Source organism: Protopterus annectens, chromosome 1.part0 (genome assembly GCF_019279795.1).
Source record: "Protopterus annectens isolate FY-2018-M chromosome 1.part0, PAN1.0, whole genome shotgun sequence".
In the NCBI taxonomy this organism is placed as follows: domain Eukaryota; kingdom Metazoa; phylum Chordata; order Ceratodontiformes; family Protopteridae; genus Protopterus; species Protopterus annectens.
The window spans coordinates 1,200,730,809-1,200,752,357 of NC_056725.1; the positions used below are offsets into that span (position 1 = coordinate 1,200,730,809).

General features: G+C 44.1%; 1 protein-coding gene across 3 annotated transcripts in view; it reads right to left on the minus strand.

Annotated features, from left to right (window-relative positions):
• Positions 1 to 21,549, minus strand: part of EP400 (E1A binding protein p400) — a 3,509,270-nt gene that overhangs the window by 719,191 nt on the left and 2,768,530 nt on the right. For all 3 annotated transcript variants that reach the window (XM_044065578.1, XM_044065569.1, XM_044065563.1), the window contains one exon: positions 14,547 to 14,625. In XM_044065578.1, the coding sequence (XP_043921513.1) occupies positions 14,547 to 14,625 (79 nt within the window). The remainder of the gene's footprint in view (positions 1 to 14,546; positions 14,626 to 21,549) is intronic.

Genomic DNA, 21,549 nt, shown 5'->3' on the forward strand with positions numbered 1-21,549 from the left:
TCTTGGGTAGAATCCCAAAGCTGAGGATGGGTGGCTGGACTAAATAGGATTAGGAGAGGCTATGAGGCCCTGCAGAACTGCAGTGGCAAAGCCTGCTCTGGACTTAGAGTAGAGAGGCAAGTGGTAGTGCTTTGTAAAGGTGTGCACTGAACTCAAGTTGCAGCCTCTAAGATATCTTTGGTTGGTACTCCTCTGAGGAAGGCTGCTGCTCTGGTGGAATGAGGCCTAATGTCCTTAGGCACTGATTTGCCATGTTGAAAATAGCAGAAACGGATGCAATTGCCTATCCATTTAGAGATAGTCTGTTTTGAGATAGCCTTTCCTTGTGATCCTGCAGTATATGACACTAAAAGTTGCTCAGTCTTTCTGAAAGCTTTAGTTCTGTCCAAGAAGAAGCGTAACTGCCTATGTATGTCCAAATAATGCAGAATTTTCTCACCCTTGTTCTGTGGATTTAGGGAAAAGGTAGGCAAGTGAATGGTTTGGTTGAGGGCCATACTGGACACCACCTTAGGCATAAATGTAGGGTTTGCCCTCAGAGGAACCCTGTCTGGATGAAAAATGATGAAAGGTTCCACAGCCATGAGTGCTTGTAACTCCGAGACTCATCTTGCAGAGGTTATTGCTAGGAACAGAGCTGTTTTCCAGGATATGAATTTTATATTGGCTGTTGATGCTGGCTCGAAAGGAGGCAGTGTGAGTTTTTCCAAAACATAATTGAGGTCCCAGGCCGAACTGGTGCTCTCCTTGGAGACCTAATGTTTTTCGCCCCTCTGAGGTACTGCCTTATTAAAGGATGAGAAAAGACAGGTGGTTCCATATTGTAATGGGCTGAAATGGCAGAGGCATGAATCTTAATCGATGAGAAAGAAAGGCCTTTGTTCAGCATCTCAGTTAGGTATTGTAAAATCTGAGGTATATTTGGTACGGGACGTGTCAATGCCTTGCTCCTGGTTCCAAGCACAGAATCTCTTCCATTTTTCTGCATAAGATTTTCTGGTACTGGGCCTCCTGGCCTCCAAGATGACATCCATAACAGCTTTTGAAAGAGGAGTGTTCTGAATGGCTACATTATCCGCCATGCTGCCAGATTTAAGGTTCTGAGTTGGCTGTGCAGGATTTGATTGTTTTGCTGGGTCAGCAAGTCAGAAGTTTGAGGCAATATCCATGCTGGACCTTGAGACAAGCTCTTTAGGATTGGATACCAGTGCTGGCGTGGCCAGTCTGGTGCAATCAGTATCATTTTTGGCTTCTCTTGTCTGACCTTTAGGAGTACTCTGGGAAGGAGAGGCAGTGGTGGAAAAGCATATGCTGTTAGATTTTTCTAGCTGAATGACAGGGCGTCCACTTTTCATCCTTGTTTGTGATAAATCCTTGTGCAAAATCTCTGCAATTGACAGTTGTGAGGGGATGCAAATAGATCTAAGTCTGGGCATCCCCATTTCCTTATTATCATGCTGAAGACTTGTGGATCCAGTTTCCATTCGTGGGGATCCATGAGGTTTCTGCTTAGTTCATCTGCCAGAGTACTTGTTTTTCCTGGCAGGAATTGTGCTTGCAGGTTAACTTGAAAAGCCAATGCTGTGTCCCATAAGGTCATTGCTTGTCTGCAGAGGGGGTAGGGATGTGTACCTCCCTGCTTGTTTATGTACCACATGACCGTAATGATGTCTGTCTTTATCAGTAACTGTCCTGGATGAAGCAGGTCCTTGAAAGCTGTCAGGGCATTTTGAACAGCTAGCATCTCCTTTTGATTGATGTGAAGATGCATCTGGTTTGCAGGCCATGTGCCCTGAATACATTTTCCTGCTATATGGGCCACCCAGGCATAATCTGATGCATCCGATGTCAGTGTATGTCTGGCTGTGGGTAAACTGAATGGCAGACCCTTGTTGTGGTGACAGGCTTCTGCCCACCATCGAAACTCCTGTTGTAGGGCAGGGAATGAGTGCAATTACTGTCTCTAGGCTGTGGCAATGCTGAGTCCAAAACACTTTTCAGATACCATTGTAGTTTCCTCATATGCAGTCTGGCATATGGAATTAGTAGAATGCAGGATGCCATGAAACCCAAGGCCTGCAGGATTTTCCTTGCAGATAAGTGGGTTTTTGTTGCCAATTTCTTGAAGTAAGTAGACAGTTGCTTTTGCTTGTCTGGCATGAGATAAGCCATCTGGGCAGTTGTGTTTAAGCTTGCACCCAGGAATATTATCTCTTGAGAGGGCACTAGTTTTGATTTATTTTCGTTTACTGTGTACCCTAGGCCAATTAGTAATCTTTTTACAAACGCCAGATGCTTTAGAAGAGTGTCTTTGTTCTCTGCTTGAATTAGGCAGTCGTCCAAGTAGGGATATATCTGAATTCCTTTTTGTCTGCAAAACGCAATTACTGGTGCCAGGCATTTTGTGAAGACCCTGGGCACAGTAGATAAGCTAAAGGGCAGTGCAGAGAATTGGTAATGCATTGAGCCAGCTATGAATATGAGGTATCTTCTGCAAGATTGCCTGACTGGAACACGCAGGTATGCCTCTTTTAGGTCCAAAGTTACGAGCCAAGCCCTCTTGCCCAGCATGGGCAGTAGCTGCTGTAGAGTCAACATCTTGAATTTTGGAACTTCCAGAAACGTATTTAGTATAGACAGGTCCAGTATTGGTCTCCAGGTTTTGTCCTTCCTGGGTACTAGGAAAAGTCTGGAGTAAAATCCTTGCCCCTGCTCTTGTTGTGGTACTTGCTGAATGGCCCTCATGTCCGGGAGGGCTGTAATTTGCTTTTGTGCCTCTGCCCACTGATTGTGTGGCAGGTCTGGCATGCCCTTTGGCCTTGGTAGAGTGTGAAAATGGAACCTGTAGCCTTGGGACACCATGTTCAGGACACATTAGTCTTGGGTAACCATTTGCCAATTTGATGAAAAAAGTGCTAGTTTTCCCCCAAGGGGGCTGTCAAAAGAAAATTGCTTGGAACTGGTAGAGGAACGTCATTGGGACTGTTTCGTGTAGGGTTGTGATTTGCCTTCTCCGCTTTTGGAGGTAGGAGCACCCCATTGTTTTGGCCTGTATGAGCCTTGGGGCTGAGATCTGCCTCTGGGACACCTGTATCTGCCTCTTTGTGGTCTGTCTGACACTGGAAAGGACCAATTTTTAGAAGGCAAGTTATTGCTAAACCTGGGTGGCTGTACCTGTAAGAAATCCTTGTCTGTCTGCATGGATTTTGCTTTATTCTCCATTTTTTTCAACACCTCTTCTGCCTTAGTACCAAACAAAGTATCATGCTGTAATGGTGCATCTAATAATTTTGCTTTAACACGATCAGGCAGATTCTGTTCCTTTAACCGAGCATGCCTTCTAATAACAGAACCTGTAACAGCGGCCCTGCAAGAGGCCTCCAGTGAATCATAACCACATTGCAAAGTATGCTTTCCCACTTGTTCAGTTGCATGCAATAAATCCTGCAATTCCTTGTTCTCCAAACATTCAGTATTTGTCAACATTTTCTGTTTAAGCAGTGACATTAAATATTGCTGATATTTAAGCATATGAAACTGACAATTTAAAGCCCTTACAGCCAGGGTAGCAGAAGTGTAGACTTTTTCCCCCATCTGCCTAGAGCCATAGAATCCCTATCAGAAGTAACAGGGTTTTTTGCAGTGGAAGCTTTAACCCCCTTGGGACCCTGAGATATAGTTTCTGGGTCAGCAGCGGGGTTTTTATATAGGAATTTATGAGAATCTGAGACCCTGTAGTATCTGTCTGGCTTAGCAGGTGCAGGGGGTAGAGAGTCAGGGGACAGGCTGGACTCTGAAAACACATCATCTACAATGTCTAGAACAGGTGGAATAGCAAGGGGTCTGTGCTGAGGAAGAAGCAGAAAGTCTCGGAGCCTTTTCTTAGATTCAGAATAATCTTGGCTCTCCCAGTGGAAATGCTCTCTCATAGTACGCAGAGTTTCCCCAAAAGAATAATCCTCAGGAGGAGAGGCTGAAGGAATGGATTCTTCAGCATCAGAATCCTCATAGGGAAGCATGGAGTAATCCTGTTCAGAAGAGGAATCAGAGGAAAAAGATTCCTGATCAGAAGAATCATATTCTGTCTCTTGCCTAGGCCTCTTATCAGGAGGGGGATGGGAGCCCCTGATCAAAGTAATTAGGTCTTCGGCCATTTTGAGCATCTGTTTTTTAGGCATGGAAGTCTGAGTAGGGGAATGCTGTACTTGTTTCTTTGTCTTTAGAGCTGCTTTAGTCTTTGAAGCTGAAGATGGCTTAATATATAGTTGTGTAGGTCTGAAGACACCCTCAGAAGCCGATGCCTGCTCAGCGGCTCCGGACCCATCTGAGGGCATGATTTCCAAGTGTCCAATACCTTGAGTATCCACAGGCCCAGTCGGCTCCACGTAGGAGTCGGTAGCAGCCTGTGGCTCTGAGGAAGCAGGCGCCAGGGGCTGCGAAAGTGCCTCATTGAGAACTGGCGAACCGGCGACTGGCCTAGTAGAGGCTTCATTCTCGGTTTTGGACCTCGGATGCCTATCCTTGTCCTTTTCCTTGCGTTTTTTGTAAACTCCTGTTGTCGGCTGGTCCGACGGCATTATATAATTAAATCTTTGGCCAAAGTAATGAAATGCAAAATCGAACCGATGCTTGATAGTGCGTTGGTTAAATCTAGCACAAAACTGACAGCTAGCAACGTTGTGATCAGGGCCTAGGCAAGGAATACAGTAAGAGTGAAAATCCTTATGAGGTATTTGCTTCCCACAAGAAATACAATTGTTAACTTTTTCTGACATTGGTCTGGGGCAAGAAAAATGTTTCCCCAACAGGGTACTTAGCTTTAATGAAGTTTTCAGTTCTGAAATTTGGATTTGAAAATCTCAGGAGTCGGCCGACCGACGCTTGTGAACTGCTTTTGCTTCGGGCACCGCGCGGCAAGAAAGACTGGAGAAAATGGCATCGGCTGCATCTTTTATACGCCTGGTGCACTGACGTCAGGGAAGGGGCGACAGCAACCGACGCCGGACCTAGACTTTGGAATTCTGGCCTACTGAGGGTAGCCTGCCAGCAGGATAACCCAAGAGTAATGACTGCAACAGTGAAACATGATGAACATCTGAAATACTGGAGAGTAATGACTGTAGCAGATTATAATTAGGAAACAATTGTATACAAAGTCAATTATATAAAACCAGTCAACAAAAAGGCAACCACACCTCTATAGGCAAATGCTACGCTGGATGAAGCACCAAAAACAAGTAATATAATAACAAGAACACCAGCAATAGCAACCATGCATCTATCGGTCTTCTGAGTCGCTTTTGTATACCGTTGAGGCATGGAACTATCTGTGGCTTGCATCTTCTGGAATATACAGATGAAATAGATGCATGGTTGCTATTGCTGGTGTTCTTGTTATTAAAGTCAATTATATGCCAACAATAGACACCTTTGTAAATACTTTTTTGGTTTTAATGTTTGTTATCTATTTAGAGGTTTTAGCCTACCTTTTTAAATAATTTGTAAACACTTCACTGTCATAAATAACCTGCATTCATGTTTTCTTGTTTTTGGAAATGAATAAAAAAAAAAAAAAGACCTGCTCCCTGATGATGAGGGGAGGGAGGCAGGTGCTGGGATGTCCTGGTTTACTGATGGGGGGACAAAGGGGTGAAGTTTTCACTGAACTTGTCTACCAGCAGGTTAGCTATATTTATGGCATTTGTGTATGTGGTATTCCTCCTGACCACCAGTTTAGAGCAGATTTTGGTATTACCTTTGAGATTGCGGACATATGTGAAGAAGGCCATGTGATTGTCCTTACTGGATGTGGCCAATTTGGATCAAAGTTAGCCTTAGAGGATTTCGCCACTGACCTTATTTGCTTGTTCATACAAAGGAGAGATTGCTTCCAACTCTGCACCTGCTCCTTCTTGGTCCTGGACAGCAATTTTATCCTTTTATTATACAGTTTGTTTATTGCTCCTGCTGTCCACCAGACAGGTTTACTCTTCCTTGAGAAAGATGATTTTGGTTCCGTCAGCTATTACTGACTCCATGGAGCTATGTAGGTGCTCATATAGTTTTTTGGTGTAAGCTTAGACATTAGTGCTAGTTCCAACTGAAGGGATGGTGCCTGTGAATATGCTTATAACTTGCTCTCAGGAGGTTGTAGTCAGCTTTGGAAAAGTGTTTTTGTTTAACCCAGGCGGGGGGGGGGGATGGTGACTTAAAAATTTATCTCTTTATGGTAGGATCTTACCAAGGAGGATGACACTGTAGAGGTGCTACAGTGGCTATTCATATGTTGGTTAGTACCAGGTCCAGAATATTTTCACCTATCGTGGGGGTGTCAGCAAGCTGATCCAATGCATGGGCATTGACGAAGGCGAGGAATCTCTGGGTGTTCATGTTTGGGCTAGAATAGGTCTTCCACTCTACGGCTGGGTAGTTAAAGTCACCCAGGATCAAAGTAGAGAGTTGAATCTTGATGGATTCAAGTAGGTTCAAATAGGTGGATGGGTGTCCTGAGTCATGGTTGGTGGTTTGTAGCTAGCTAGGATTTGAATAGGTTTTTTGTCAACAGTTAACTGCACCTGGAGTGTCTCCTGTGCATCATACTGTTTGACCAGCCTGGAGGTGTTTACGTCTTTGATAAATATTGAAACTCCACCTCCTTTGGCTTTGTAGCTCTCTATTTGGGGTCTGAAAGTATGGTAGGATGAGTAACCTGGTAAGGATGGGGTGCTCTCCGCAGATTTGAACCAGGTTTCAGTGATTGCACAAATGTCAGCATCTTCCAGGGCGAAGAATGCTTGCAATGAGTGCAGTTTCATGTTAAGACTCCTAGAGTTTGGCAGCATGACCTTTAAATTTTGTTTAGAAGAAATTTTCACGTTGATAATTTTGTCCTCGTGACGTTTCCCAGAAAAAGCACTATGGAGGAGGCAAGAGCCTTTGACAGATACCTGAAGCCCAGGGGAGACAGATGAATGCCACTGCTGGCAAAGCATCGTGGTCTGTCAATCATGACCTCCTGGGCTATCAGATAATGGATCCCCTTGGAATGACACCAGAAACTAAGCAGAATGTTACAATCAATAATTTTTTGTTTGTATTGAGGCATCATTCTGGGTGATGGTAGGACGCTGCTTAAGGCTAGGGACATACCAGCATGAGACACATATTCAGCGAGCTCAATCATAGCTCTCTTCATATAGTCCAGAGAGGTACATCTCAAGTCATTCACACCAACATGGACTATGACAGAGACATCACAGTACCTATTGTTGAGAGACCTGAGTGCGTGCGTGACATGGCAGATTCTAGCACCTGACAAGCAACTTACCGTGACTTTCTCCTTGTCTAGCCTGGTGAGAGGCACATCTGTGGCTCATGACAGTCTGCTATGACTAGTATACTGGGTTTGTGGCTGGACCTTAGAGGCTGTGAGACACAGGCATGTGTACTATGTGTGGTGCTTGGTGCTGTAGCTTGTGACGTATGTGTGTTTTTTTGCCTTGGAAGTCTCTTTTGTTTAGGTATGTTTTTGATGAGAACCTTTGCATATGTGGGTGTGTGTTGTACAGGTGTGGTTGGTGTTAGAGGTGTGGCATTTGAGTAGATAGCCTTCTCAGTGCCAGATGTTAAGGATTCTAGGTTCTTAATGTAATTGCATCTCTCACATGTTGTGTTCCTAGGTGGTAGTAGTAGAGAGTTGTCCATGTACATGAGGCAGTTGCTACACTGTCTCAGGATGCCCCTATCAACCAGACTAGCAGGAGAAACCATAGGAAATTATCCGTCCATGGTTGTCGAAATCTGTGGAAGAGAAACCAGATATAGTAGAGTTGGTACAATCTGAGGAAAGTACCTATAGGTATGAATAGGGCTAGACAAAATCACTACAGTAGCTGCAAGGGAGGGCCTCACTTGCACAGGAGTGCTGGTAAGGGAAAAACTGCAGCTGAAATACCTCTCAAAGCGTTAAAACAGCGCAGCAGCAGTGCGTGATGCACAAATGTGGGGCTTAAGTACCACAAAAACTAAAGTAAAATAGAAACACTGGAACTGACCAATCAACCACTGCCCCTGAGCTCGTAGCCAAACACCCTATGCCAGACCAGTTCACTTACTCACACACTAAGTGTAGGTAGGCCCAGCCAACACAAGATAACGTAACAGGAAACACAGGAATCACACAAACAAATCTGGACACAGCAAAACCTGTAACCAGACTATGCTAAAGATATTTAAACTCTGTTTAGGAAGATTTAATACAGGAGAACAGATACACACTTAAATATAACAGGAGAACAGTTCACACTCAGTTAAACAGTTTAACAGTAAAAAGAGTGAAAAAATACAGTGCAGATGTAATGTCAGTTAATAAAACAGCACAGTTAATCAAATACAAGTGCAGTATTAGAAAAAACTGAAAAATAACACTTAGTTTTGTAGATTCTCTCAGAAGCTTTGAAATCAGCACAGGGTAGATGCAGAATGCTCACCACCTTGTAGCTTAACTAAAACAATCAGTCTAAAGAGTTTATCAAAGCTCTGAGTGCAAAACAAATGACAAAAGAAACTCTGGTCCACCATGTCCGTGGAATATAAACAAAAAAATCAAGAAGGTAGATGCCAAAACAGAATACTGTTCACTGTAGCAACTTTGGGTAAAAAGGAAAAGTTGGTACATACGGTGGCTCTGTCTTTATGGAAAATTAAATAAGGAGTTTTGGAAGACAGAGCTTGTAACTCAAACTCTTCTTGCAGAAGTGATGGCCACCAAGAAAAACAGTTTTCCATGAAATGAATTACAAATCTACTTTGGCTGAAAGTTTAAAAGGGGGCTGGACTAGTGCCTGAAGAGTCACAGTTAGATGCCAAAGAGAAGTGGGATCCTTGACTGGAGGGAAAAGTACGAAGAAAGGCTAAGAAAGGCTTTACACAACACTGAAGAAGTTAGCGATGAAATTTTTTCTCCATTGTGATAATTTGAGATGGTTGCCAGTTGTAATTTTACAGTGGAGTATGTTGCCCCATTTTGGAAGACATCAGCAAAGAAATCTAAGACTGCAGGAATGGGAGCAGTAAATGGATCCAATTGCTTCTGTTGAGACCTACATGGAGAATCTCTTCCATTTGCTCTTATAAAATCTTCTAGTGGATGCTTTGTGGGATGAAATCAAAATCTGCTGGATATTAGACCGAAGGATGCTGAACCAGACTTGTCGTGACCAGAAAAGCAATGAGGATTACTCTACTCTTCAACCTGTGTGCTTTCTGAAGAAATCTGGGAAATAGTGGTAGAGGTGGAATGCATAAAGCAGACCAGGGGCCAAACATGAACAACGACATCTCTTGGGGACTGTCTCTGAGAAAGGGTTAGGGCAAAGAACCTGCTGCATTTGTTGTTGTGAGGGGATGCAGAGTTGACCCCATTAGTGAAAGATCATGCTTGCCACCGACTGCTTTAGAGACCAATCATAAGGCGTCAGTAGAACCTGCTCAGGCTGTCCACAAGAATGTTGCACTCCTCTGGAATGTGCATTGCGATTATGAAGCGGTTGCTAGAGATCGCCCATTGCCACACACTCATTACTTCTCAACACAGGGGATAAGACCTGGTTCCTCCTTGTTTGATGTACCACAAAACTGACATACTGTCAGTTTGTACTGCAACAGTCCCTAGAGGAAGAAAGTTGTGTAGGGCTTGCATCTCTAGGACACTGATATGCAGATTGGTCTCTTGTGGTGTCCACGTGCCTTGGACTGTCCAACCCAGGAAATGCCCCACCTCACCCCAGCTAGGAGGCATCTGTGGTCAACGTGGCATTTGGGAGGGGGGAGAACAAAGGGGTGTCCTTGTTCAATATCTGAGGAATGAATCCACCAAAGAAGACAGTCTTTGCACACTCTTGATAGTTTGATCGGATATCTTGGAGGATGCTGGTGTAAGGACCACTGGACTGCTAACATCTACTGCAGAATTCTCATGTGCAGCTGTGCTGTAGGTAACAGGGTAATCATGGCAGCCATAGAGCCCAATGCTCTATGAACTAATTTTCCTGGCAGATCCAGCATTGACAGAATCTGTCTGATAGGTAGACTTGGAGTACAAATTACGTCTGGAGGGAGGAAGGCCAGGGTTCTGGATGTGTCCAGTCATGCTCCTATGAAGTCTATTACTTGAACAAGGTGCAGCTGTGATTTCTGCATGTTGAAGGTTATGCTTTAGGTAGGGGGCTAGGTGTAACAAATAGTCCCTGTCTTGGATGAACCAGTCAGGAACCTATCATCCAATTAAGAAAACACATGGACTCTCTGCAGTCTCAAGTGAGCTGTGACTACCACCATGCATTTGGTGAACACCCTGGGGCTGTGATGAAACCAAATGGGAGGACTCTGAATTGGTAGCGACTGGCTCCCAGGCTGAAACAAAGATGCCTTCTAGAGCATCTGTCCATTTTGAAATGATAGTACTTCATGCTTTAGGTCTAACCAAGCACAGCCAGTCATTCATTTGCAGTAGTGGTAAAATGCACTGGACTGTGATCAGCCTGAATTCTGAGTTTTTTACTGACTTTTTTACGGATGTCAGGTCCAACATTAGTCTCAGATCCCCTAACTTTTTTGGTACTAAAGAATCTTGAGTAAATTCCTGATCTGATTTGATCTGCAGGGACCTTCTGGATGACTCTTTTTTTTTCTAACAGCTTTGCAATCTCCAAAGCTGCTGATTCCCTCCAACTGGGTGGAACATCAGAGAGGGATCTATTTAGATTTGGATGTTTTAAAAAGGGAATGGAGTAGCATCTGGATATGATCCTTTTCACCCAGAGATCGTTTGTGATGGCTACCCAGGCTTCTGGGTGCAAAGATAAGTGTCCACTGTCTGCCTTCAGATAGGGACAGTCGGGCAACCTTTCAGGAGTGCTGAAAGGGTCTGTCTGAGAATGAATCTTGAGACCCTGACTTTGCGGACCCCCTCTGCTGCGTGGGCAGAATCTACCATTATAACTGTTTACCCCTCTCTGCCTCTGGGGGAAAAGTCCCCCTGGGATTCATGAAAAGAGCTTAAGACTTCTTGAACCACAACTTTTTTACCACCACTCTGATTCCTGGAGAAGGATCTTTGTGAGGCAGAAAACCGGATTCCAACGGCAGACAAGGTCTTTCCATCTTTCTCAGTACAAGGGAGTGCATCTCTGACTGTGGGGCCAAACAATGATAATCTATCAAAAGGTGCATTGTTGCATGACACCTTAAAAGGTTCTGGGTCACACAGACTAATGCCTGAACTAGCGGCCTAATGCCAATGCCTGAACTAGCGGCCCTTGAGATGCCCTCAGCAGCTTGGGTAATTAACCTCATGGACACACTGGAAATTGACTGAAGAGTGGTCATTCAGGAGGAAAAGACCTGCCGCCATTCCTCATCAGGCATGCACTCAGGGACAGAGCTAGAATGTTCGTTCATTAAATCCCTCTGTTGCCTCGTAAAATAAGAAAGACAGTTTAGTGCTCATAGGGTGAAAGTAGCCGAGGCATAAACTCTCTTGCAAAATCTGTCCATGGCCCTAGACTCCTTTTTAGGGGGGATGGACAGCAGAGATTTCTTAAGTTAGCGCCTTTTTGGTGGCTGCCACACAACCACGGCATCTACTGGAATCCCTTTAGTCCAATGTAGTTGGTCGGTTGTGGCACTAAGAATCCTATCTACATGTTTGAGGATAGGTTCTACAGTGTACAGTTCCTTCCATGCCCTGGTTGATACTAGACAGATGAGTGCATCAGCAGGGGGAGACACCCAATATGTAGGTGGGTCACACCCAAAAGCCTCCAAGAACACCATTTCCTCAGGGGTAGAGTTTTTGGTAGACCAACCATCTTTTTGGAACAGGATTTCTAAGATGTCTCCAAAGGAGGCATCCTCAGGTGGAGATCTTGGGGACCCTTTCCCTTCCTCGAAAACATTGTCTTCCATGATGGAGACATCGGAAGAGACTTGGGGTTCCAAGGATGGAACAGCTTGGAGACTTTGCTGGGCTGGCTGTCCCAGAGGTGGCAGATGTGGGGTCTCAGACACAGTATCCATGGAGGTAAGGAGAGGATCCGAAAGTACTGTAGCCGAGGCTCTCCTGGCTAGGGAGAGAACCCTCTCCACCACTTCGAAGGCAGACAGGCCCAAAGACGCAGAAGATGTTCACCCCGGAGCTGAAGCTGTTGGGGCAGAAAGTACTGGAGCCTCACTGGCTGTCCACGCAGAAGGGGGAGCTGGCACTGAGCTGTCAAACATCAAGACGCCATGGATAAGTGATGGCTCCGAAAATTTAGGAGTCGAAGTCAGCCCCACAGAATTAACGTCAAGGCTTTGGCTTCGAAAGCCACTCTGCTCTGACATGGTCAGAGCTGAGTGAGTCAGGGAAGCTGTCGGAGTCAAAGAGATAATCACTACTGGCTCCTACACCTCATCTCTCTGGGTCTTCGGTTCCGTAGAGTCCGAAGTAGGAAGGTGGACTGCAGAAGGAGCAACAGGCCTGAAAGGAGAAAACTGACTCATGGATCCGATGGGGCAGGGAGCAGGTGAAACCCCCATCTGGATCTGTCTCTGAAGGAAATGTCTCATCAGTCTATCCAACTCAGATCCAGAAGGACTACGGAAGGACCTGACAAAGTGTAGAATGTGGTCTGGAGGATCTTTTAGATCTGTCCCAAAGGGAGATCCCGAGGCAGCAGGAGTTGGTCCTGAGGAAGAAGAGGAGCTCGAGTCTGAAGAGATGACTCTGCAAACTTACTCAGGTCCAAAGACTGCAGATCTGACTCTCTGGGAACCTTTTTGAGAGGCTCACTGGAAGTAGAGGCAGACTTGTCCAGGGAATGTTTTCTCTGTTCCCGGACCTGTGCTTCTTGTCGAAGGGCTGAGATCCTGAAGTAGAGAAACCTGCAGCTGGGGCAGAAGATGGGATAAGGCCCTTTAAAATAAGTTTATTGTGGTGGTCAGCCAAAGCATGCTGGTGAAGCCCTCGGAAACACAGCAAATGTGCAGGGCCAAGACAATACACACACACACCGTGTGGGCATTAGGGAGTTTTGTGCCCACAGGAAGTGCATTTTTTCAAGTCTAATGGCTTATCAGACATGTTAAGAAGAGAAAGGGAAACTAAAGTCCTGCAACGAACGGACCAGTGAAAGGCTTTTTTTTTTTTTTTAAATTGAAATTAGGAACTAAGAAGGTAGGGGAAAGAGAAGATAGTACAATAAGGGAAAAAAACGTATCTGTAAACTTGCAAAAAAAACTCTCAACTGAGCTCGAGCACATGGATCACAATGCTTCTTGACAGAGCATCAAATGAGATCTGAGGTAATCTGGGGGGAATGAGTCATTATGGGTAGGGGAGGAGCTCGGGCTTTGGAGACTAAAGCTTTTGAAAGTGGCCAAGTCGAATCTGAGGGTCAGATCCAAAACTCACAGGTTGAGGAATGAATGAAAATAACATCAGATCAACTGCTTCTCAGAGAGATAAATGGATTGGAGACGGCTTTGCTCGTTGGCAAATAAAATAGGGATCTTTCTTGTAAGATAAATTGCTATAAATCGAAGCCAAAGAGAATGCAGAAACAGTTCAATAAAAAGGAGCTTGTTAAGTTATTACTCATCAGAGATCCATACAGATAGAAATGTAAAAAAAAAAAAAAAAAAAACTTACAAATTATATTAAATTGTACCTGACAAACCCTATTTATAAAATTTATGAAATTTTACACTTGTGTACTTACACACTTACATTTTTTGTTCAATTATAACCACTGTAATCAGTGTTTCAATGCTGTGATTATGCTTCTAAACCACTTGCTGTAATTGCATCTCTGTTTATGGTAATTTACTGCATTTCTTTGGCCTTTTGGCCCTGGACGTGTTTGTAAAGGGTATTTGTATCACAGCACAATGTTTAACAAATAAACAGATAAATAAATAAATTAGATAGAACATCTTCAAGTAGTCACCATTCTGTGACTCAGACCATAATCATTTACCACTATCACTGCGAGCAATAGAGTAGTACAGTAAGACAGTAAATAAATGCGACACAAAGACAGATGCACCAGATTAACAATATTAAACTTCCCCCAAAATTGCCCACTTCCCAACAGTGAATTCTGAAAAGGTCAATTTTGTAAAATTCTACTGACAAATGGTCCTGCCCATCAATAAGTATAGCAAAGCATTCAGCTTGTATGTTGCAGTGTAACACAGCAGATTATTCTAGGAACACAGCAATAAGTGGAGAAAAAGGCCTTTTTTGAACTCTCACTGTGTAGAAAGTAGGTTATAAATTAAAAAAAAAAGTTTCAGAAGTTCAAGCTCTATTTGAAAAAGACTGCCAAGGGGCTCTCCCTAAAGAGCTAAGATCAGGAATTTAATGCCTAAATATTTGAACATTTGCAATTAATTTAACACTGAATCATAGTGCATGACTTATGATTTAGAAGCAGTAATGTTTCAACTTTAGTTCACAACAGAAATAATGATCACATTTGACTCTATAACAAACCGTTGCCCACCTTTTTCTCTTTTGCTATGCGCTCTGCACGAAGAGATGCAACCTGATTTGGAGGAAGTGGCTTATCATAACTGATTCCACTAAAAAAAAACAAAAGAAAAAGTTGTAAGCTTGCACCAAAGTGGCAAATTAATTCTTAATAACAGAGTTCTTGACTATTATGGAAGAGAGAAGTGAATGGAATAAACAAATGGTGCAACATTAATGCATATGACTGCACAGGATCTCACAGGTGTGTTCAGCTACAATAACTATACCAGACGGGACTGATCAACCTGGCTGTGAAGTTTACACTACTTTTGCCACTACCTAAATTACTGTTGTTGGCAGTGTTAATGAACTTCTAAGTCAAACTAAATCAGAAACGCAAGACTAAAATGTTCCAAATACAAAATAATTAGCAAAGGAAACGCACACACGAACACAAAAAGTATACTTAAACAACTTTTGTCCAAATATGGCTGTGGGATGATATGCATGACTCCAATGAGATCTCTCAGCTAAACCATTAGTTTTGAACACTAGTCCCAAAAACTACCTTAAACTAGGACTGATTATCTGAGCTGTCAGTCACTATTCATGAAGCCAAAGAATATCAATCTATATTACAGGGAAGCAACATTTAGATACATTACACCTACAATAAATCTAAGATACATAGTCAATCTTGGTTTACCTGAAAGGAGGCATTCTGCAGTAAATTCTGGGATTTCCTCTCTCATAATTCAAGGCTCTACACATTTCCACACCTTCTCATTCTCACAGAAGTATAGCTAGGACTGGGCAAGATTTTTTGCTCCTCACACAGATGTGAAAGTGGGATAAGGAGGACCTGGCTCTCACCCTTATGAGAATAGGGTGGAGTGACAGATCTGAAAATGGCCTTTTTTTACCCCTGAGCCACAACTGACCGTCGAAGGACTCCACATTGGGAAGTGGCACTGCAAGGTAGATGAGCCAGTGATGGCTATATATTCACTTGCTCAACAAACCATGCAAAAAGTACAGTTTTGTACCTACCATAAATGTAGATGTTCGAAGATCCACATTGCTGCAGTCCTAACACTTGGGTAGTCCGCTGTCCTCGGTCGGCCCGAATATCAAAGTATAAGGCTGACGTCGGTCAAGGCGCATTTGACTGACATCAGGACGTCAGGGTACAAATGCGCATGACCGACGTCATATCCTCAGTCTTTTCTTGCCCCAGATGTCAGAAGACCCTAAAAATAAAGGTCAAAACCAAAAGACAGCAAACAAACAACCAACCATCCTAGCACTAAAAATATGTACAATATATACAATATACATCATATTGACAACCCAACCCACACAAAGTACAGTTTTGTACCTACCATAAATGTAGATGTTCGAAGATCCACATTGCTGCAGTCCTTACACTTGGGTAGTCCGCTGTCCTCGGTCGGCCCGAATATCAAAGTATAAGGCTGACGTCGGTCAAGGCGCATTTGACTGACATCAGGACGTCAGGGTACAAATGTGCATGACCGACGTCATATCCTCAGTCTTTTCTTGCCCCAGATGTCAGAAGACCCTAAAAATAAAGGTCAAAACCAAAAGACAGCAAACAACCAACCCACCACCCTTGCACTAACTATATGTACAATATATACAAAATACACAATATGTACAACCCAACCCACACAACCACCTCTAATTACAGAGGGAAGGAGGGAGGGTAATTGGACTGCAGCAATGTGGATCTTGAACATCTACATTTATGGTAGGTACAAAACTGTACTATGTTCTTCATCTCACATTGCTGCAGTCCTTACACTTGGGTAGAATCCCAAAGCAGAGGTAAGGGAGGATGGCTAACTACAAGGAAGCAGGAGCTGCCAAGATGCCCTGCAAAACAGCAGTGGCAAAACCAGCCCTGGATTTAGAGTAAAGTGGAAGGTGATAATGCCTAGAGAAAGTATGCACTGAACTCCAAGTAGCTGCCTCCAAAATATCCTTGGTTGCCACTCCCCTCAAAAAAGCTGTTGAACTGGCAGTAGCCCTAGTGGAATGAGGCCTAATCCCAGCTGGAATCTCCTTGCCATGATGGGAATAACAGAAAGCAATGCAAAACCCAATCCACTTAGAAATAGTTTGTTTTGACACAGGCTTGCCCTGAGAACTCAAAGCAAAAGAAACAAACAACTGCTGAGACTGCCTTATCCCTTTAGTTCTGTCCAAATAATATCGCAACTGCCTGTGTACATCTAAAGTGTGCAAAATCTTTTCCCCTTTATTTTGGGGATTTGCATAAAAAGTAGGCAAATGAATAGTTTGGTTTAAAGCCACACTAGAAACCACCTTAGGCATAAAGGAAGGATTAGTACGTAATGATACCCTATCCTTATGGAAAATCAAGAAAGGCTCAACCGCCATAAGGGCCTGCAATTCAGAAACCCTTCTTGCCGAGGTAATTGCCAACAAAAAAGCAGTCTTCCATGACAAATATTTCAACTCAGAAGTAGCTGCAGGCTCAAATGGTTGTAGAGTGAGTTTCTCCAACACAAAATTGAGATCCCAAGCAGGAGTAGGAGCTCTTCGTGGGGGTCTTATATTCTTTGCCCCTCTAAGAAACTGCTTGAACAAAGGATGAGAAAACAATGGTGGGTCACAATCATAGTGAGCCGAAATTGCTGCAGCATGAACCTTAATAGAAGAGAAAGACAAACCTTTGTCCAGTAACTCAGTAAGATATTGAAGAGCCACACTCAAATTGGGCTCAGAAACATCAAAATCTTTTGCTGCACTCCAAAATAAAAATCTCTTCCATTTATCTGCGTACACTTTCCTTGTACTAGGCCTTCTAGCTTCCAAAATCACATTCAAAACTTGTGGAAGTTGAGACCCTCTATGGTCCAGAATATGCCAGGCTGTTAGGTGAAGAGAGTGAAGTTTGACATTGAGCAAATGGCTGTACTCCTGTGACAACAGGTGTGGAATTGAAGGCAAAGGCCATGGAGGCTTCCGTACCAGACTTCTCAGTAATGGGTACCAGTGCTGTCGAGGCCAATCTGGAGCTATTAAAATCATCCTTGGCTTGTCCTGTCTGACCTTTAGAAGTACCTTTGGGAGGAGAGGCAGAGGTGGAAAGGCATACACATGAAGATTGCTCCAATTGAAAGAAAGAGCATCCACTTTCCAAGCTGTGGGATGAAACCTTTTTGTGCAAAACTTTGGCAGCTGATGGTTTAGTGGAGAAGCGAACAGATCTATGTCTGGAGTTCCCCATAACACTGTCAATTTTTGAAACACATGAGGATCCAATTTCCACTCGTGGGGATCCATAATTCGTCTGCTCAACACATCTGCTAAGGAGTTCTGTGCTCCTGGCAGAAACCTTGCCTGAAGATTGAGTTGTAAACTGAGAGCAGTCTCCCACAAAATCATTGCTTGCCTGCATAGAGGATAAGAATCGTTCCCCTTGCTTGTTGATGTACCACATGACAGTTGTGTTGTCTGTTAGAATCAACACCTGCCCTGGAAGAAGTAAATCCTTGAAAGCTATTAATGCAAACTGGACTGCTAACATCTCCTTTAGATTGATATGTAGATGTTGTAGTCTGGCAGGCCACTTGTCTTGTATCCACTTTCCATTTAGATGAGCTCCCCAAGCTTTGTCTGAGGCATCTGTCGTTAAAATCTGACTCGCCTCTGGCCGGGTCACAGAGAGTCCCTTGTTTAGGTGATATTCCTGAGCCCACCACAAAAATTCCTTTTGAATGCAAGGTATTACTTGAATGACAGTGTGTAGATCCTGGCAGTGCTGTGTCCATACATTTTTGAGATACCATTGTAGCTTCCTCATATGCAGTTTGGCATTGGGAAGCACCAGAATACAAGATGCCATGAACCCTAAGGCTTGAAGGACTGTCCTTGCAGTCAGCCCGGACTGATGAGATAGCTGATGGAAGTAAAGGGATAGACTCTTTTGTTTGTCCGGGGTTAAAAAGGCCATCTGGGATGCTGTATTCAGTCTCACACCCAGAAAGCACATGTCTTGAGAGGGTACTAGACTGGACTTTATTTCGTTCACAGAATACCCTAGGCATCTTAGCACTGCTATCACATATTCCAAATGACAAAGAAGCTCTTCCCTTCCTTGAGCCAGAATCAGGCAGTCGTCCAAATAAGGATAGATCTGTATTCCTTTCAGCCTGAACAAAGCTATCACTGGAGCCAGAACTTTTGTGAACACTCTGGGCGCAGTAGATAAGCCAAAGGGCAATGCAGAGAACTGATAGTGAAAAGTCCCAGCTCGAAAACGCAGATACTTCCTGCAACTAAGTCTGATAGGAACATGAAGGTAAGCCTCCTTGAGATCCAAAGTTACCATCCAATGATCTTTGCCCAGCAGAGGCAAAAGCTGTTGTAACGTCAACATTTTGAACTTGGGAATGTCCAGATAAGTGTTGAGGATAGATAGATCCAAAATTGGTCTCCACGTGTTCCCCTTCTTTGGTACTAGGAACAGGCGAGAATAAAATCCTAGGCCCACTTCTGGCATAGGGACCGGCTGTATGGCCCCTAGTTGAAGTAACAGAGAAATTTGCTTGTGAGCCTCTATTCTTTGTTGAGGAAGAACGTCTGGCATGCCTCTGAAAGGAGGCAAGGTATGGAAATAAAACCTGTAACCTTGGTGTATGATATCCAATACCCATTTGTCTTGGGTAATTAAACTCCAATTTTCTTTGAAAAGTGCCAACCTTCCTCCCAAAGGTGCCGCCAGACGAGAAGGCTCTGGCAGCTGAAAAGGTAGGTCATTGGGTCTGTTTACGAAAGGACTGACCCCTGCCCTCACCTGAAGACTGTGCAGGAGAACTCCCTGTTCTAGGCCTGAAAGAGCCCTGAGCTCTGCCCCTACCACGTCTAGATCTACCCCTAGACTGGGAATCATAAGAAGGATACGTCCACCCTTTAGCAGGCCAATTTCTGCTAAACTTTGGAGGCTGAACCTGCAAAAAATCTTTAACAGTCTGCATAGACTTAGCTTTGTCTTCCATTTTCTTTAAAACTGCCTCAACAGGAGGACCAAACAACACGTCAGATTGTAAAGGAGCATCTAAAATCCTTGTTTTAACATGTTCAGACAAATTTTGATCCCTTAGCCAGGTGTGCCTGCGAAGAACTGACCCAGTGGCAGCCACCCTAGACGAGGCCTGTACAGCATCAAAACCACATTGCAAAGAATGCTTACCCACCTGTTCAGAAACATGTACTAAATACTTGCAACTCTTTACAATCAATACCTACTGCCAGAGCATCAACCTTAGACTTTAATTGTGAAAGGAGATAGTTTTGGTATTTTAACATGTGAAACTGGCAATTCAAAGCCCTCATAGCAAGAGTGGAAGAAGTATAAACTTTCTTTCCCCATCTATCCAAGGCCCTAGCCTCTTTGTCTGCAGGAACCGGATTCTTAACAACAGAAGCCTTAACACCTTTAGGCCCCTGGCTAACAGTTTCTGGGTCTGCCCTAGGACTCTTAAAAAGATACTTATGAGCTTCAGGCACCCTGTAATACCTATCCGGCTTAACAGGAGCAGGAGGCAAAGAATCAGGATTAAGAGAAGCCTCTGTAAAACATCTTCCACTACATCCAAAACAGGAGGTATAGCCAAAGGCCTATGCTGGGGTAAAAAAAAATTCCCTAAGCCTTTTCCTGGAATCAGAGAAGTCCTGACCTTCCCACTTAAAATGCTCCCTCATGGAATGAAGAGTTTCTGAAAAAGAAAAATCCTCAGGAGGAGAAGCAGAAGGAGTAGAATCATCCACATCAGAATCAGAATAAGGAGAGTACTCCTGCAAGTCTTCAGCCGAAGACTCTGACACATCTGAAGCCTGCTCAAAACCCCCCAGCTCAGGCTCCACCCTAGGCCTCTTATCAGGAGGGGGCATAGAACCCCTAATCAAAGTAATCAAATCTTCTGCCATTTTAAGCATATGCTTCTTGGGCACAGTACCTGAAGAGCTAGGGGTAACACCAACTGAAGCTAAACCTGGCCTGCCCCTGGGAGAAGCCTTAGAAACAGAAGGAGAGGGCCTAGCCACCCTAGGAAGGGAGGGAGTATAGTAACCTGAGAAGCCCCTCAGCTTGACTTGCCTCCTGAGTCGCCTCATCTTGCTATACTAAAGTCTCACCCTCGGATCACAAAGAAACCTCCGCTGGAGCCACCGCTCCACCGACACCTCTAAAGAACCGGCGTCCGGTACAGACGGTTCTTCCAGCCTAGGCTTAACTGCTTTGTCCTTGTGCTTCTTGAAGCGGGCCGGAGCATCCGACGGCATTTTATAATTGCACCGCTTCCCAAAGACTAACCTTGCACAATCCAACCTCCTCTTTATAGTGCGTTTATTAAATCTAGCACAAGAGCGACAGCCAACAACGTCGTGCTCAGGCCCTAAGCAAGGAATACACAAAGTATGATAATCTCTATGCGTATCTGTTTCCCACAAGAAATGCAATTATTGACTTTTTCTGACATCCGTAAATCACTGAGGCAAGAAAAACTAAAATATTCCCCAACGGGGTACTTAGCCAACTTTGAACTCGGTCTGAAACTTCGAAATCGAAAAATCTCAGCACGCCAACCGGCACTTGCAATGCTGCTTCTGCATCGGACCATGCGGCAAAAAAGACTGAGGATATGACGTCGGTCATGCGCATTTGTACCCTGACGTCCTGATGTCAGTCAAATGCGCCTTGACAGACGTCAGCCTTATACTTTGATATTCGGGCCGACCGAGGACAGCGGACTACCCAAGTGTAAGGACTGCAGCAATGTGAGATGAAGAACATCCGCCTCTAACTACAGAGGGGAAGGAGGGAGGGTAAATTGGACTGCAGCAATGTGGATCTTCGAACATCTACATTTATGGTAGGTACAAAACTGTACTATGTTCTTCATCTCACATTGCTGCAGTCCTTACACTTGGGTAGAATCCCAAAGCAGAGGTAAGGGAGGATGGCCAAACTATAAGGAAGCAGG